This window comes from Candida jiufengensis, assembly GCF_024610255.1.
Source record: "Candida jiufengensis strain CBS 10846 chromosome Unknown scaffold1, whole genome shotgun sequence".
Taxonomy (NCBI): Eukaryota; Fungi; Ascomycota; class Pichiomycetes; order Serinales; family Debaryomycetaceae; genus Lodderomyces; species Lodderomyces jiufengensis.
This window is the reverse complement of record NW_026261562.1, coordinates 2526260-2545309: the sequence shown is the minus strand read 5'-3', so window position 1 is coordinate 2545309 and position 19050 is coordinate 2526260. Positions and strand designations below refer to the sequence as shown.

Below are 19050 nucleotides of genomic sequence, written 5' to 3'. Positions count from 1 at the left end.
GCATACAAAACACATTCAAAACCTACCGGGATTTAATCCTTGAAGTTGAAGATAGTCCAGTTCCAAGCAGCTGAATTTTTTACTTATTGTAACAATTCTACATCAATGTTTCATTAGAGACTTCACGAAAGTAAAAACTTTAAGTCTTTGTATTAGGATAAATTCCAATTTTACAAAATTGATCTTAAAAAATTGGAAAATGGGTTGGTCAATTTTTCTTAACCTCTCTAGAGGTCAAATATAACTGAATAATTCAAATCTAATACAGTAGTAATTCTTTACTCTATTTAAATTCTCGTACTTAAGAAATTCTATTTAAATTCTCGTACTTAAGAAATTCGAAGCGCTTGTTTCAGATCTGTTTTGATTAGTTCGACAAACTTGAAGCATCATAAAATTCTAAAAATGTTTAGAATAACATTTTTCTGGTATCATTTTCTTCTTTGATCTTACTAATAATCACATCCAGATTATCAATTTCAACCATTCAAGCATGATGATAATATTCATATGTTTACTCATATACAAAAATTCAATTTTAATATCAAATATTCAGGGGCTTGTCGCTTGGTAGCATTCACACATTTTTAAAAAAATAATATGGTCTTTGCAACCAAAAAAATTGGCAACCAAAAAAATTGTGTATCGTCAAAACAATCTACAAGTCATATCAAAACTACAACACATTATTAATTTACACATTTCAAACTTTTTTACCAAGATTCATAAAAACGTATTCACATCATATTTATTTACAATTTTTATTTTTAAAAAGGGTCTAACACAAAGTTTGCAACCAAGTTTAATTGTGTGTTCTAAACATCAACACTCAACATTCAGCCATCATCAATTCTCAATTAAGTTTAAATCACTATATTTGGAGCAGGAGAATATACATATAAATATTAATTAATCAAAAAAGAAAAACAACATCCTTAAGAATGTTCAAGCTTGATGGTCCAGCAAAACCTGGAGCCAAAGTCGGAATTATATCCACCAAAAACATTGGATCAGCATCTGATTTATCAACTTTAAGAAAATTTTTGGTTGGTGATGTAGTTGCTTTCACAGAAGCAAGAGTTACAAATGGTAAAAATGAATCATTGTCCACTTTAAAAAAATTATCAAATCTTGATATTGCAGGTGATAATAGAGCTTTATTAATCATTAATGACTCCACAAATGTTAAACCAATAATAGATTTCAATATTTATGAATCTAAAATTTTGAAATCAAGACATGGTCCAATAGATTCATTTCTTCAAAAAACTGGAAGTGATAAAGTAGCAGCCAACACTAATCAAAAACCAATTGGTAATACATTCACTGAACCACAACAATTATTAGAAATACCACCACAATTATCAGAAGTATCACAACAATTATTAGAACCACAAGCAAAAGAAGTAAATCCTCAACAACAATTATCAAATATAAAAAGTAGAACTCCATTAAGATCAATAAATGTAAACACAAAAGGTAATCGAGTTACCAAGCGTAATGTAAAAAAGGTCCAAAAAGGCCCACTTGACTATTACTTCCAAAATGTCAATAGCAAAAATCAATTGAAAAATTTTAATAGTAACATCTCAGTTAAGACTCCTCAACAACAACCATCAAATTTGGAACATCAACAACAACAATTAAATTTAGAACATCAACAACAACAAATAAATTTAGAACATCAACAACAACAAATAAATTTAGAACATCAACAACAACAAATAAATTTAGTACATCAACAACAACCCTTAAATTTAGAACCTCAACAACAACAATTAAATTTAGAACATCAACAACAATTATCAAGTTATTCTGAACATCAACAACAACCATCTTTATATGCAGCCCCATTAGAACAACCAAAAATTTCATTGGGCGTTATTGATTCCTCCTTAGTTTTATCTTCTGCATATCCTACTGTTCCATTAATTAGCAATGATCCAACAGTAAATTCAGCATCAACCTTACCCATCTTAAAACTAAGACCTAAAAGGATTTGGAGAAAAGAAGAATTATTAGAAGAATTTTCCAAAAAATATCCTAATGCAATAACAGATGAAGATTCATTAAATGCAGCATTATCAAAATTATCTCCAGATGGTAAAATTGAATTTCCTGCTACTCATCCTAATGTTGAATTACCAGTTCCTAATAAATCATTAAAATTTGATGCTTCTGTCATTGAATTTCTTTCTTCAGATGAAGCTTATGAAAAAGGATATAACATGATTGATGTAACAAGATTTATTAGCAGAGTTCTGGTTCAATTGCTAAAAATTTATGAAACGCACATTTTGTTTATTGTTGTTTATGCACCAAATAAAGATAAATACAACAGACAGAGTCAAGAATTTTTTTCTGATCTCAAAAAATACTTACTGTTTTTCAATTTTGAAAAAATTCTTTTAGGGGACTTGAACATTGTTCAAGACCCCAATCATTCTCAATTATTTAATTATGCAATCACTAATAATGAATCAGAATCTATTACTACTGTCAAACGTATACATGAAGAGAACAATTTATGTAACACAATCAAATCCATCTGTTCAGAAGCATTAGTATTTAGTAATCATCATAAATTAAATTGCAGATTAATCGATGCTTTAGATATTTCAACAGAAAGATTATCAGGGTTAATTGATTTGGAGATAAATTTTAAGATTAAAAATTCAACACATGGTATTATTACAGCTCAAATTAATTTTGGAGAATATGAAGTAAGAGATGAATTACAAAAAATTAAAACATTAAATGAAGATAAAGTTAGCAAATTGATCATACCATATTCAAATAACTGTGCTTGTGAGCACTTTTTTGGGAGAGAAATTGGCTCAATTTCAGATGAAATAAGAGGATCAGGTTTACCAATTGCAGAGGAAATACCTCAAAATATTTTGAACATGGAAAGTGTTCCATATCGTTTTGACTTATGTAAACGTTCAAATCAATATTATGCAATATACAAAGTTGGAATTTTGAACGGTATTGCCACCTTAGATATTCTTCCTAACGTGGATTATGATGAATTTATGGAAATAATAAAAATTGTCGAAAGTAATGAATTCAAAGCTTTGACAATAACAACAATTAATGCTGGTTATAATAGTGGTAAAGCCGAATGTTTAAAATTGTCTCCAAAATGAGTCGTTTATGAATACGAAACTCAATTTACAGGAACGTATGTAACAGATGTAATGGCTTATAAATTATTATTGAAAAAGAATTTACAAACCTTGTTTCCAATTTTACCAAAAGTTACCGTTCCAGTATTTGAAAATCCTAATAGAGTTGATGGTTTTACACCAAAAATTAGTTTATTAAAGGACGAATTAAAAATCAACAACAATGTATCAACTGTAGTGGTAGATGTTGAAAGAGGTTTGGTCAAGCTTAAAAGTTTAATAATAGCAATTGGGTTGACTCAGAATGAAAATATAAAACTTCAAAAAACAGATGCCGATGCTAATAGATATAATTTATGGAAAGATAAAATGACGGTGTGGGTTCCGTTGGAAAAGTGTTTGGAAGTTGCACGAATTCCCTTCAAAAGAACTCAGGATCAAATTAATAATTCAATAAACAGCTTGTTTCCTTTGTTTGAAGATGGGCTCCAACAATTGGCCACAAATATAATTCAAGGCTATGAAAGCCGACCATTAAATATATTGATTATGAATAATTTTGTCTACTCCCAAGGAATTTTGTTTTACAAAGTTGAATTAAATGGCAATTGTACATACATTGCAAGAGATAAGAATGATTTAATTCGTGCAAGAGAGGTATTTATTTTACATTATGGAGAAAAATACAAGGATCCATATATTAGATTCATGAGTGTCCAATCCAAAAAAACTGATGTTAAGCATAAAGTATATAATTATCACCATCCTGAACATTTTAAAGTTGATACTCCATTTTCTTTATTGCATGAAGTTTTACAATTCTCAATTGAAAAAAATATAATTCATTTAGTATGGCCAATATTTAGTCCCCTCATCTGGGAGGAACCAATGATACAAGAATTAACTAGAGCTATTGATTATAATGAACCAGCAAAAACTCACAATAGAATTTCAAGATTACCTGCTGGATATGGTGGTTTTAATTATATATCGGTTGGTGGTATATTAAGATCAATAGATGGAGAATATTTTTCACTAGCTGCTTCACTTAATACTGTTGATTATTTAGATCCAAGACAGAGATCAGAAATTTCAGTTGAAGAAGGTCAAATCAAAGAAGATGGTACTCGTCATTATTTATGTGATTTAGACAAAATGAGGGAACTTGCTGAAAGATACAGAATTCCAAATGAATCTGTTTATCCAGCATTAGCTGAAAAATCAGTTTTTTTAGCGTTTTTAGTCAAAAAACGTGTTATTAAATTAAGGGAAATTGAAGATGTTGAAATGAGAGCTCAAATTAAAGCTGCTTTAGATGATGATTTAGTTTGAGTGAATAAATTCAAAATTTATCTCAACTACAAAACAGAAAAATTAAAAGTGATGAAAATTGAAAAATTATATTATTCTTTCGTAGCTATATACATGGCTTATATAAATGAATCTTGATGATTATTATAAATTTCTAATTTTGAAAAGTTCTTCGATTTTTTAATTCTGTCCAATTACGTCTTGTCTGAATCATTTGATAGATTACAAAATTCAAAAGACAATTCACCAAACAGTCGTTGTGTTGCTATGTAGTATGAAAGGGTTTATTTGATTTGAGAATGACGATTGACATTCAATTTTTGCACTATCTATTTTTAAAAGTCGTTAATCTATAGTTCAGAAATTTCATCACAATTCATATTCATTTGAAAATTAAACTAGAGGGCTTTTGCTTGATCATAGCATTAATTTATGGATAATTGAGATTGAGGTCGTATTGATGATGAAAACATATTGGCTCTAACCTAGATCATAAAAAGCAGCTATCAACTGCTGTTTCAAGACATTAAAATCTTATGACTGTAGAAACTTATCCGTAAATTTGTAGATACTATACCAACACATCTTCTGCTTTTCTATTGTAGTTGGAGCAGTCAGATGAAAACCAGCAGAATTATTTTTATTATATTCGGTTAAAGCATAGTTATCAAAATTATCTCCCAAAGATTTACCTTTATAAATAGTATCATCCCAGCATTATCTTTTGAACACCCTTCAATTTGTATGAAATAAGTAAGTACTTAATAAACATTGGTAGTAATCTTATGATAATGCGTTACCTTTAATTGAGATTGAAGAAGTGATACATGACAATTCTGATAATAATTCATCTTTCACTAGCTTTGTACGGGATAGATTTTTCAAAACTATTCCGAGTTTCTTCCATTTAAATTGAGGTTCCTTATTCTTCTTTTAAACTTGGTTTTAGATTTTTTAAAATTGATCAATATTCATTCTGAACAAAACTTTCATAATCATAATCAAATTCCTTCTAAACCAGCATATTCAAGAGCTTTGCCTGAATTGATTTTTGCTCGCAATTTGACGAATGGACTTAGGATAATAGGCGGAACAAATATGGTGCATGCTTTGGTAACTTCACTTAAACTTTTCAATCATTATATTCGATAAGATTTTTTGATTGTCGCAACTAGTGGGGCCTAAATTTTGCGAAACATCAAATCAAATAAAAAAAAAAGTAACAATTGAAGATTAAATTACTTTAGTATTAGCTTATTTTCACCACACAATTGACAATAGATCATTCATCAATCTCCTTGCGCTGAATATTGTAGCTGATTATGTTTGGTAATAACTCCTCGGGAAATCAAAACTCGTCATTTGGTACTGGTTCTGGCATTGCATTTGGCTCTTCAAATACAGGAAATAAAGAAAATAGCATCAATAATCAAAACAACACTACTGACTCACGACCCAAACCATTCGGATTTGGTCAATCAAGCAACACAGGCTCTTCAAGCGCCTTTGGTTCAAATAATGCATCCTCGTCTAATGTATTTGGATCAAACAATACAGGACCTTCAACAAACGCATTTGGATCAAATAATACATCAACAAATGCATTCGGACTGAATACTAAACCTAGTGCATTTTCATTTGGCTCATCAACAACACAACAACCACAACAACAATCTAATTCAAGTCCGTTTGGTGCAACAACTTCAAATACAAATACTACTTCGGCATTTGGTCAATCATCAACATCTCAACCTATATTTGGTCAACAAAATAATTCAACAACTGGTAATTCAAATTCAAGTGGATTTTCATTTGGTGCTAAGAAAGATGACTCGGCTACTCCTCAACCAGCTGTTGCATCTAATACTGGGAATGGATTATTTGGGTCAAATAATAAATCTACTACCTCAGGATTTGGAAGTTTTGGTCAATCGACGGGATCTACTAGTAATGCATTTGGTAATGCATTTGGTGCCAAAAAAGATGATGAAACTACAAAACCACAAGCTTTTGGTTTTGGTTCAACCACTTCAAATAATAATAATGCATTTTCATTAGGTAATAAAGATTCAACAACACAATCAAACGCTTTTGGATCAACAACAACTTCAAATGATCCATCAAAACCTGCAGCTACTGGGTTTTCATTTGGTGCTGATACTAATAAATCTGAGTCTACACCAAAGTCACAATCACCAATGTCATTAGCTGGAACAGCATCACCTCAACCTCAACCGTCAGGTTTTGCATTTGGTGCTAAAAAAGATGAAGATAAAGAGAAACCTGCAGCTGGAGGAATATTTGGTGCAAAAAAAGATGATGATAAACCTGCTACTAGCGGTTTTGCATTCGGAGGTAAAAAAGATGATGATAAACCAGCAACCAGTGGATTTTCATTTGGTGCGAAAAACGATGATGAGAAGGAAAAATCAGCAACTCCAAGTGCCTTCTCATTTGGAGGTAAAAAAGATGAGGAAAAAGAGAAGTCGGCAACCCCAAGTGCCTTTTCATTTGGTGCTAAGAAAGATGATGAAAAAGAAAAATCAGCAACACCAACTGCATTTTCAATTGGAGGTAAAAAAGATGATGAAAAGAAAGATGATAAACCTGCAACTAGCGGCTTCTCCTTTGGTGCCAAAAAAGATGATGATAAACCAGCAACAAGTGGGTTCTCATTTGGTGCTAAAAAAGATGAAGATAAAGACAAACCTACAAGTGGTTTTTCTTTTGGTGCTAAAAAAGATGATGATAAAGCTACATCTGGTGGTTTTTCATTTGGTGCCAAAAAGGACGAAGAAAAAGATAAACCAACAACTGGTGGTTTTTCATTTGGTGCAAAAAAGAATGAAGATAAATCAGCAGCAAGTGGATTCTCCTTTGGTGCTAGGAAAGATGAAGATAAACCTGCAACAAGTGGGTTCTCATTCGGTGCTAAAAAAGATGAAGAAAAACCTGCAACAAGTGGGTTTTCCTTTGGTGCTAAAAAAGATGATGATAAAAAAGATGATAAATCAACAACAACAGCTGCAATAAATACTGCTCCTTCAACTGCAAATACCACAACAACCACAACTTCATCATCATCTTCATCAAATCAACCAAATTTAAAACCAACAAAAATAGAACCAATACCAATATCAATTGATAATAAAAATATGGATGATTTAATTTTAAAATGGTCAAAACAATTAAATCAAACAACAAAATTATTTGATCAATATACTACAAAAGTAAAAGAATGGGATTTACAATTAATTGAAAGTGGAGATGCAATAACTAAATTAAATCAAGATTCGATCGAAGTTGAAGCATTAGAATCTAAAATTGATCAACAATTATTATTTGTTGAAAATCAACAAGATGAATTGGAGAAAATTTTGGATAATTATGAACAACAAACTGATATTTTAATTAATAATATAGAATTAAATAATAATTCAGGAAGTGGTAATGCCAATATAACTACTAATCCTACTACTAATACAACCACTGGTACAACATCATCATTATCAAAACCAAATACTTCAACTACATTAATAAAAGATGATCAACCACAATCAGCAAATTATCAAATTAATTCAAATTTAAGTTTAACTGATAAATTAAGAGAAAAAGCATATTATAATGCAGAATTATTAGATGAAAGATTAGATGGATTAGGAGAAAATTTAAATACATTAATAAATGAAGTAAATTCAATAAGTGATGTATTTAATAAAAATTTAATAAAAAATTTAAGTCAATTAAATAATAAAAATAATGAACAATCAAAATTACAAAATAAAGATAATGATAAAAAATTTAATAATAATTCAATTGAAGAAATTATACAATTATTAAATTTACATTTAGAAAATTTGAAATATATTGAAGATAAAGAAAATGTATTGAAAAAGAAATTAGAAACTATTCAGAAGTAAGTAAGTAGTCAATAAAAGTTGTTTATTTGAATATTGGTATCTCTGTATATTTTATAGTTGTTAGTTAAATAATGGGTTAATATTTAATATTTAAGCATTAATAAAAAAATTGTAAATCACATGACAAAATTTATTCAATTGTTTTTTTTTGGGTTACAAAAATGTGGGGAAATTTAATTTATAAAAATACGTATAGTGAATCTTCAAATTAGTACTACTACTATTTAAACAATCGCTTAATTCAAGAGATTGCTCTCAATCATCATAAGATTTGGATTTAATTTATAGTTATAATTAAGTCCGGAATTGAATGAGATTTATTTAGTACTGAATTTTCAAGTCTCAATTTTTTTGACATAAATTTCAAGTTTTATTTGTTTGAAGATTGACTTTTTTTTTTCAGTTTTAAGTAATAAAAAAATCACTTACAAAAAAGATTAAGTTTCAAAATTTGTTGATCTTTAATTAATTACATTTTAAATATAATTAACTACTTCAATCTTCTTTTTTGAATATCCACTAATACCGAATACAAAACTTTACTTTATCAATTTTATAACTCCTTCAAACTAATTACCTCAACGCAATATGGGATCTCCAATTTTTTTATTAATTAATTTATTAATGGATCCAGATGTATCCAAAAAAGTTGTTTTACAAATGGCTTGGTCACAAGTTAAAGCAATTGGAATTGGTAAAGTATTAGCTGCTTTATTAAGTGCATTAACGGTTGGTGTATCATCATTTATAAGAATTCCTCAAATTCGTAAATTATTAGTTAAATCAGAATCTGATAGAATTACAGTTGCAAATGGATTATCATTAAAATCATTATCACTTGAAACTTTAAATAATTTAATTCATGTTAGTTTCAATTCTCAACATAATATTCCTTTTATTCAATATGGTGAATCATTATTATTAGGTATTCAAAATGCTATTATAATTTTGTTAACTAAATTTTATAGAATGAGAGAAAAAGAAGAAATTGAAGATTTAAGTAAATTAACTTTTGAAGATAAATTAAAAGCTTTAAGTAATGGATTAATTGAACCAATTGCTATAATGATTGGTTCAGTTATTTTCTTTACTAAAATTGCCCCATCAAGTTTAATTTCAGTTTTAGAAATTTTAAACATTCCAATTTCAATTCTTGCTAAAATTCCACAAATTCAACAAAATTATAAATTAAAAACTGTTAAACATTTATCTGATATTGTATTAAAAGCAAATGTTCTTGGTTCAGGTATTAGAGTTTATACAAGTTTTACTGATTATAAAACAAAAGCTTCTAAAAATAAAACTACAGTTGATGAACAAATTTTATTAGCTGGTTATTCAACTTCATTCATTTTAAATTCTATTTTATTAGGTCAATCTATATTTTATGATAAATTAGGTAAAAAATCATTAAGAGATGAAATTGAAAAAAAAGAAGAAGAAGTTAAAAAACATTTATAATTTTAAAGTTAATAAATAAATCGTAATATTGAATAATTTTGTGGTTGTAGATTAGATAAGATCAAAACTTTTTCTTGCGAAAATAAAAATAAATCATACTCTAAAACAACCGAAAAGAATGGGGAATCAACCTAGTGCACCTAAAATTACACCTCAAGATAAAGCCATCTTTCAACTCAAGCAACAAAGAGATAAGATAAAACAATATCAGAAAAAACTTAATCACATATGCAACAAGCAAACAGAATTAGCTAAAATCGCAATCACCAACAAGCAATATGAGAAAGCCAAGATCTACCTACGTTTGAAAAAGAAACAAGAATCAATGATCTCAACGACTTTTCAACAACTAGATAATTTGGAAAATTTAATAGGTACTATTGAATTTAAATTAATTGAAAAAGATGTGATATATGGATTAGAACAAGGTAATATAGTATTGAAAAAATTAAATAATGAATTAAATGTTGATAAAATTGATAAAATAATGGATGATTTAAGTGATGAGAAATTAAAAGAAGAAGAAATTAGTAATGCTTTGGGATTAAATTCAAGATTAAATAGAGCAGATGAGATTGAAATTGATGATGAATTTGAGAAATTAAATCAAGAACTTCATGGTACAACAACCAAATTGCCTGAAGCACCAAAAAATCAAATTATGCCTAATGTACCTACCAACATCACCAAAGAAGAAGAAGTTCAAGAATTTACAAAGAACGAACCAATAGCAATATAATATATACATTTTTTAATAGATATTTATTCTTAATATTAAACTTCTAACCAATCCAAAAATTCTGGTGTGAAATAACTTATAATTAATCTTGCACCAGCTCTTAAAAATCCTTGATGAGATTCATAAGCTATTCCTTTTAAATCTACAATTCCCTTTTCAGCAGCTGCATGTAACATAGCATATTCCCCACTAACATGATAAGCACAAATAGGATAATCTTTACATAATTTTGAAGCATCATTAATAATATCCAAATAAAAAGTTGATGGTTTTATTATTATAGCATCTGAACCTTCTTCCATATCCCTTATTAAAGCTCTTCTTGCTAAACCTGATCCACCTGGTGGTAATTGATAAGCTTTTCTATCACCATGACTTGGTGCACTTCCTGCTGCATCTCTAAAAGGTCCATATAAATTACCTGAAAATTTCGCAGAATAAGCCATAACCAATACTTTATTTTCTAACCCACAATTCATTAAACCTAATTTTATATCTTTTATTCTACCATCCATCATATCACTTGGTGCAACTGAATCAGCACCTGCTTTTGCGTAATTTACAGCAACTGCTGCAATTCTTTGTACTGATAATTCTCTTTTCAAACTACCATCTTCATTTAATATACCACAATGTCCATGAGAAGTATATTCACACAAACAAACATCACACATTATAAATAAATTGGGGAAATTCTTTTTTAAAATTTTAATAGCTTGAATGACTGGACCTTCTGGATCATCGGCTGCAGTACCTACTTCATCTTTAACTCCTTCTTTCAATGGTACACCAAATAATATAACTGCTCTTAAACCTTTTTTCACTAAACTTTCAACATATGGAACCACCGTATTTATACCAAATCTTTTAATATTTGGTAATGATGGAATTTCAGTTTCTTCATTTGGATCATCGGATATGAATAATGGGAATATAAACATATTCTTAGTTAATTGTCTTTCTTGTTGCCATTCTCTTGATAATTGATGATTATAACCACCTTGTAAAATTGAGGAAATAGATGATTCTTGTGATTTTATATATTCAGCTTTATGGACCATTTTGATTTTAAACTAGACTTGGATTGGGGTAGAAATGAAATGAAACAATACTTTGAATGTTTGAAGGTCGATCAACACTGCAGGAAGGAATTTCTCTATACGGTTTAAATTTTTCAAAGTGCGTGATTTGGTTTTTACGCACTCATGGCGGGTTTTATAAAAAAACTGGGGGAGGAGATAAGAGGTCTTTCAAACCTCATCAAAGTTAGAGTGGGACAACTTTGACAATACCTGGTTGTTTTATATAAAGTTTTCTACTCCATTGAGGCAGACTTAGCCCACAAGTCACCAGTATATATTTGCGGTACGGATGTTTTACCTATTATGTCATAAAACTGAAGTAAATTAGCATCAAAATGGGTATAAGTTAGCAATGAAAAGTTATTAATACAATGAATGATCAAATTTACATAATTGAGATCAAGCCAGTTAAAACCAACAAAAGTCCCAAGCTTTTTTAGGAACGATGCAATATCAAGTACTAGTATAATTCAAAATTAGATGAAGTTACAGTCGAAACAATATCTGAGTAAGGTTGCAAAATATTTTGGTAGCTTTGCATTTTCTTATTTTGGTCTGTACAAATATGAAGTTGAAACAAACCCTTTCATTGCAATAGCACATTAAATTTGTAAAAATATACATATAGACTCCCAAATAAATTACATTTACTTTTTGCCAAATTTTCTAATGAGATGAACTGTGTAATTCTAATCTAAATTTTGAGAAATTGTGTTTCAAATTCTCGTATGGAAGAAGGGCATAACAGGACATAACAAAATCAAAAATGATTTTAACAGGACTATCTTTATCTTCAAAGATAAAATCTCCGGTAGATTTTGAATGCATTTTGAATGCTAAAATTTGAAAAACATTGTACGTCAACTTATTGCCCAAAAATATCTGAAGCCCCACATACTCGAGGACATGGGAGTTTTTTGCATTAAACAGTTTACTGTAAATTACATCCTAGATTTTTTGATAAAAAAGTTTGGAAGTTTATAGAGTTAACTTTCATCTCAAACTTCTGTTTTCGCTTTGTTAATTAGTCGTGATTGATTCAAATAAAACAAAGAATATTTATCATGGATTTCAACAATAAAAGATTTAGGATCACACGACGTTTAAACTTCTCTATGTATAACCAGTACAAATAGTCGGCAGATTTAATAAAGTTAAGATGGCTTGAGTTTCTTGGACTTCTTAGATTTCTTTGTTTTTTATTCTTGACTAGCCGTAAGTTCCAGTAATTAATTACACGTTTTATAATTTATAGACCGGAATAATAATTTCTTCTTGGTCGATAATGTATAGGTACTAGTTGGAGATAAATTAGAAAGGAGACAATTTGAAAAAGCGAAATTCAATTGAAGAATAGGTGGATCGAATATCGACCAATTCTTGTTTGTAAGGCTTGAATTAAAGTTTAACTTAAAACTTTTGAAGACTTTACTTGAATAAGTATTCTTCTTGAATTATTTTGAATGAACCCTTGAAAAGAGAGAAAAAATGTTAAAGTAAATTTCGAACGTTTCATATGAATAAGAAGAAAATAATTGAGAATAATTATTGTATCAAATGTATTTATATAACTTAAACTTTTCCAGTGATTGCTTAATCGTAATTGAACAAGGCAATATTAATGTTTTAAGAAAATGCTTAAATTTAGTATTTTTACTTTGTAAATAAATAATAAAATTAAGAGGCTTATATATTTTTAAATTGCAAAAAAATAAATGACTTAGTAAGTGTAATTATTAGTGAAATTTAATTTTGCAACAGAATTATTCAAGCATGATTTAATGGTTACTTTTACAAATTAAAGACATCAAAATCATTTGAGACTCTAGGTGGTAGTATTGAAAGGATTATTCCATACTTAAAGTAAGTTTGATTCACCATGATCTAAAAAATTAAATTTTTTTGTATAGTTTGAAAAGCTTAATGACTTTGTATACATTGAACTCAATTCTTGCATAACAAACTCACGAATACAAGTACCAAGGACTTCAAAACATTAGCTCAAAGACAAATACTTATAATAATAGAAATAGTTCGATCTGAAATCAAGAAGTTCATATTAGTAGTGAATAATAATATAATTGAAATTAATAGTTTCCCTAAATGAATAAAAATTTAAGATTTACTCCATGAAAATTAATTTGTCTTTCAAGTTCAATATCATTAATCTTTATGTTAAAGTTCTACCCAGTCGTTTAAGTTAAAATTAAAATATACGAATAGTAAATTAGTTTCACATCTTAAAAGAAAGGTTGTAAAGTAAAGTTAAACATACTTTATATTAATTTAATTGTCTTACATTTTTAGTAAATTTTTATTATTTAAAAACCAAACCAGAAATTCGAACTATATATTTTTAAAAAATTATTGTCAAGTACTAATTATCGATACACTATTTCGATTTGTGAGAGCACAAAGGTCAATAATGCTCAAGTTTTCGTAATTTATCTCTTTGTTCCTAATTTCAAATTTCAAAAATCTTTTAAAAGTATTGATCTATATGAATTTATAGAAATTTGAATTATTTATTAATTATTAATTATTAAATAATATTAAAATACAATTTAAAATATAATTATAAAAAAAAAATAAAAATTAAAATTTAACAACTTAAATTCAACATTTATATAATTTTAATTACTTTAATAATTAATTTTTAATTTGACAACCAAGTTTAAAACAATTATAATTTATATCACAATTATCATCAATATCCACGATCTTTTATTAAATAAACAAACAATAAGTTGATTTATAAACAACTATCATAATCATTCTTTTAAGGAAGTTTAATTTTAACATAAATCAATATTCTGACAACTCAAATTAATCTTATAATTTACTTTACTTTACACATTATAAATGAATAATAGTCAGAATTATCAACTGTATCAAAATCAACATCCTCAATATTCTCAATATTCTCAACATCCACAACATCCTGAACAGCAGTCACAAAATTACCAACAAAATTCAAATTATAGTTATAATCAAAATCAAACTTCATTACCGAATCAGAATCAATATTCTCAGTATTCGCAAAATCTCCAGCATCCTGATCAAAGTATAGGTCACAATTACTCTCCGTCGCATCAAAATAAAAATTTCCAACAATATCAGAATCAAAATCAACAATATGAAGATATAAATCATCAAAATTCAAATTATGGAACAGTGGATAATAAACAATGGGGTTATCAACAAGGACAACCTAGATCATTAGATCCTCAACTATATAATTATCAATCTAATTCTGAGGATTATTTTCAACATCATCAACAACCACATCACCAACCCCATTCCCAACAACATAATCAAATGTTGAATTACCAAAAACAATCTAATTACAATGAGAGACGAAATCACAATGACAATCAAAATTATGCTCAACAACATCAACTGCACCAGCAACATCAACAGCAACAATTACAACAACAAAAGGAGCCATTCAATGAACAACCTTTAAACCATTCAAATAAATCTGCACTGTCTTTGACTTACGAAAATGGAAATACTAGATTACATAAAAATTCTACACCGTACCCAATTGCAAATAATATACCTGAGTATCCATCGGCATCGCCACCACCACCACCACAACAACAACAGCAAATACAACAACTACCTAGTCAACAACAACCAGCACCACCACTTCAACAAGCAGTACCCACTTCCAGAAAACCATTTCGTAGAGCTCCATCAAGCAATTTAACACCAATACAAACTGATCAATTACACATGAACGAAGGAAGAAGAACTTTTTCATCACCACATCAACAAAATATGCCTGGACAATTGAATCATGAAAATAGAACAAAATCATTATCTTCTACTTCAGCAAGGTATAAAAATCAACCACCACCAACAAATTTTGAGCAACCACAGACCAATAACAATACTCGTCCTTTATCAGGTGGTAATTCGGGCTCATCCACCTCATTGCATCATACTTTTAGTTTAAGTTCAAAATCACGATCATTTACATCAATAAGTAAATTATCATCCTTGTCGACTAAAAAATTCGGTTCATCTTCATCAATTAATAAAAATGATAAGGCGAGCACTGCAAGTTTGAAAACTTTAGTCCCATCAAATAATAATAATATCGCGAATTACCCCAAAAGCTCAGTATATCCTGCAATGTTATCTGAAGTTGCTAAATTATTTAAAGAAGCAATTATACTTACAATCAATACAAAAGATGGATTAGAATATCATGACACTTTTACTGGTAAAATGGCTGTTGATATTTTATGTCGAATTATTAAAACAAATGATAGGAATTTGGCTTTATTATTAGGTAGATCTTTAGATGCTCAAAAATTCTTTCATGATGTTACTTATAATCATCGATTAAGAGATTCAGTTCATGAAGTTTATTCATTCAATAATGTCTATAATGATGTGGAATTCTATCAAGAAGATGGTTCAAATAGTAATGGAAATAATAGTACAACTCCATCAACTCATGGATCATTTGTTGATGGTTTTCAATTACAACAAGCCATTCAAGATAATTTTTTATCACAACAATTACCTTCACAAGTAAGTCATCCATCATCAGCAGAAATTCAAAATTCTGGATCAAATAGATTAAGTGGGGGAGGCAATCAAACAATTACAGTTGCTGGTAAAAAATTAACTGCATCTCAACAAACTGGTGTCAATGGTGTTTTCACAATTTTAACTGATTGTTATTCACCAACCTGTAGTAGAAATAGATTATGTTATAGTATTGCATGTCCTAGAAGATTAGAACAACAAGCTAGATTAAATTTAAAACCACAAGGTGGATTAAAAAGAGCAGTTTCAAGATTATCACTACATGATCAAGAAGAAAATGAAACTTTATGGCATAAAACTGTTCCACAATCTGTTTTAGATAAATTAGATAAACATGAAAAGACAAGACAAGAATTAATATATGAATTCATTTATACTGAACGTGATTATGTTAAAGACTTGGAATTTATGACTGATTTTTATATCATGCCTTTAAGAAATCCTGTAAATAATATTATACCAGAACATCAAAGAGAGACTTTCATACAAACAGTTTTTGGAGGAGTTGGTGATTTATTGAGATTAAGTAAAAACTTTAGTGATGCATTAACTAAAAGACAACAGCAACAAAAACCTGTAATTGAATCAATTGGTGATATTTTCTTAGATCATGTTGGACATTTTGAACCGTTTATAAGATATTCTGGTAACAAGGTATTTGCAACTTTTGAACATGAACGTCAACAACAAGTTAATATGAAATATGCAAGATTTTTGGATGCCATTGAGAAAAAACCAGAATCAAGAAGACAAGATTTATCATCATTTTTAATTAAAGGTGTTCAAAGACCCGCAAGATATCAATTATTATTAGCTGGTATATTAAAACATACAAAACCAGAAAGTCCAGACTATAAAAATTTACAAAAGGCAAAAGAAGAAATTGAAGCATTATTAGTTAAAATAAATGTACAAACTGGAGAGAGTACAGATAGACATAAAATTATGGTGCTTCATAGACTTTTAGGAAAACAAACATTGGAAAATAAATTTAATTTTAAATTATCATACAACAATAGAATTATTTATCAAGTCACCCTCAACAGGAAAAGAGATAATGAAAAAATTGATTTATATTTATTTGAACATGCATTATTATTAGTGAAACATAAAGTACAAAATAAAAGGGAACAACATAAAGTATTTGAAAAACCAATATTATTACCTTTATTATTTGTAAATAGTGGATTTGAAATTCCAACAACAAGATCATTAATTAATAATAGATATAATGCATCATTAGTTTCGGATGTTGGATTAAAAAATCAAAGAACTGAAAGTAGTAATTATATTGGTAATACTTTATCATCAAATACTGGTAAATTTCAATTAAATTTCTTGGGTTTGGGAAGTAATCAAGTTCATACAACATTATTTGCAGAAGATTTAACTATACAAAATCAAGCATTACAACAAATTAGTCAACAACAAAGAAAATTAATTGATGCAAATGATTTATTTTCAATGAGTAAATTTGAAACAAGAAGATTTACTGGTAATAATAAAATTAATTGTGCAGTTCCATGTTATGGTGGTAAAAAATTATTATATGGTACAGATTCTGGAGTTTGGGTAAGTACTGTTAGATCAATAAGTACAACATCAAATGAAAAAATTTGTTCTGATCCAACTTTAGTTATATCAAAACCTTATATTACTCAAATTGAAGTATTAGTTGAATATTCAAAATTACTAGTATTAAGTGATAAAACATTATATGAATTTGATTTATCATGTACAGATTCATTAGATCATATTAAAAACACAAAACTGGGTAAATTAATGATGTCTCATATATCTTTTTTCAAAATTGGAGTTTGTGATGGTAAATTATTAATAATTGGTGCTAAAACAGGCTCACAACATTCAATATGTATATTTGAACCAATAAATCCATTTGATCCAAAACAAAAAAATAGAAATAAAAACAAAATTGAAATTCAAGAAATTCCCTTTTCATCAGATCCAATTTCAATATCATTTTTAAAAAGTAAATTATGTATTGGATGTACAAAAGGATTTGAAATCTTATCATTACAAGCTGGTAATAAAGAACCAATATTAGATGAAGCCGATCCATCATTAGATTTTGCAACTCAAAGAGAATTAGTTACACCATTAGCTATACATAGATTAGGTAAAGATTTCTTATTATGTTATTCAGAATTTGTATTTTTAATTAATAGAAATGGTTGGAGAACAAATCATGATTGGGGGATTTTTTGGGAAGGTAATCCACAAAATGTTGCATTATTTTTCCCTTATTTAATTTCATTTGAACCAGGATTTATTGAAATTAGAGATTTACATACAACTAATTTATTAAGAGCATTAATTGGTGAAAATATAAGATATTTACATTCAAACGAACATGAAGCAATGTTTGCATGTGAAGAAAATGGATATGATATAATTATATCAATTGATTTTTTAAATTTAAAACCAAAATCTCCAGCAAAATGAGGAAAATTCATATTAAACTTCAATTTAGTATTTAATTTAGTATTTAATTTTGTATAATATTATTTAATTAATTTAATGAAATCAAAAAGTTATTTGCAAAATTTAAGAACGTTTAGAATTGTAGATTTTTTTCTTAATAACAGTTGAAACTTGTCAATTACATCGCGTGAACTTATAAGATCAATATTATTATTTTTGTTATATAAGTTTTACGAGTTATTATTATTTGATTTTGTCATATTATTTTTTATTTATTGTTCTTGAAAAATCACGAGAAGAGAACATTAAACTCCGAAGTATTGCAAAATTTCTCAATTCATAACCAGATTGAACAATGTTATTATTAATATAGTAGTAATCATTAGTAGAAAAACGTTTCGTTC

At 28.1% G+C, this 19050-nt stretch overlaps 7 protein-coding genes across 7 annotated transcripts; 6 read left to right on the top strand and 1 right to left on the bottom strand. All coding sequences in view use genetic code 12, as the record gives it.

Moving 5' to 3' along the window:
* Positions 1-941: 941 nt before the first annotated feature.
* Positions 942-3149, top strand: KGF54_004866 (uncharacterized protein; the record flags this gene model as incomplete). Its single annotated transcript, XM_051765610.1, has 1 exon — positions 942-3149. The coding sequence occupies one exon, from the start codon at positions 942-944 to the stop codon at positions 3147-3149; it is 2208 nt and encodes a 735-aa protein (XP_051618907.1).
* Positions 3150-3200: 51 nt separating this feature from the next.
* On the top strand, positions 3201-4460 carry KGF54_004865 (uncharacterized protein; the record flags this gene model as incomplete). Its single annotated transcript, XM_051765609.1, has 1 exon — positions 3201-4460. One exon carries the CDS (start codon positions 3201-3203, stop codon positions 4458-4460), a length of 1260 nt encoding a protein of 419 aa, XP_051618906.1.
* Positions 4461-5761: 1301 nt separating this feature from the next.
* On the top strand, positions 5762-8359 carry NSP1 (FG-nucleoporin; the record flags this gene model as incomplete). The annotated part of the gene is made up of 1 exon (XM_051765608.1): positions 5762-8359. The coding sequence occupies one exon, from the start codon at positions 5762-5764 to the stop codon at positions 8357-8359; it is 2598 nt and encodes an 865-aa protein (XP_051618905.1).
* A 588-nt stretch (positions 8360-8947) lies between these two features.
* KGF54_004863 (uncharacterized protein) lies at positions 8948-9820 on the top strand (the record flags this gene model as incomplete). The annotated part of the gene is made up of 1 exon (XM_051765607.1): positions 8948-9820. The coding sequence occupies one exon, from the start codon at positions 8948-8950 to the stop codon at positions 9818-9820; it is 873 nt and encodes a 290-aa protein (XP_051618904.1).
* Positions 9821-9938: 118 nt separating this feature from the next.
* Positions 9939-10559, top strand: VPS20 (ESCRT-III subunit protein; the record flags this gene model as incomplete). The annotated part of the gene is made up of 1 exon (XM_051765606.1): positions 9939-10559. The coding sequence occupies one exon, from the start codon at positions 9939-9941 to the stop codon at positions 10557-10559; it is 621 nt and encodes a 206-aa protein (XP_051618903.1).
* A 35-nt stretch (positions 10560-10594) lies between these two features.
* HEM2 (porphobilinogen synthase) lies at positions 10595-11620 on the bottom strand (the record flags this gene model as incomplete). The annotated part of the gene is made up of 1 exon (XM_051765605.1): positions 10595-11620. One exon carries the CDS (start codon positions 11618-11620, stop codon positions 10595-10597), a length of 1026 nt encoding a protein of 341 aa, XP_051618902.1.
* A 2883-nt stretch (positions 11621-14503) lies between these two features.
* Positions 14504-18667, top strand: ROM2 (Rho family guanine nucleotide exchange factor; the record flags this gene model as incomplete). The annotated part of the gene is made up of 1 exon (XM_051765604.1): positions 14504-18667. One exon carries the CDS (start codon positions 14504-14506, stop codon positions 18665-18667), a length of 4164 nt encoding a protein of 1387 aa, XP_051618901.1.
* Between the last annotated feature and the right edge of the window lie 383 nt (positions 18668-19050).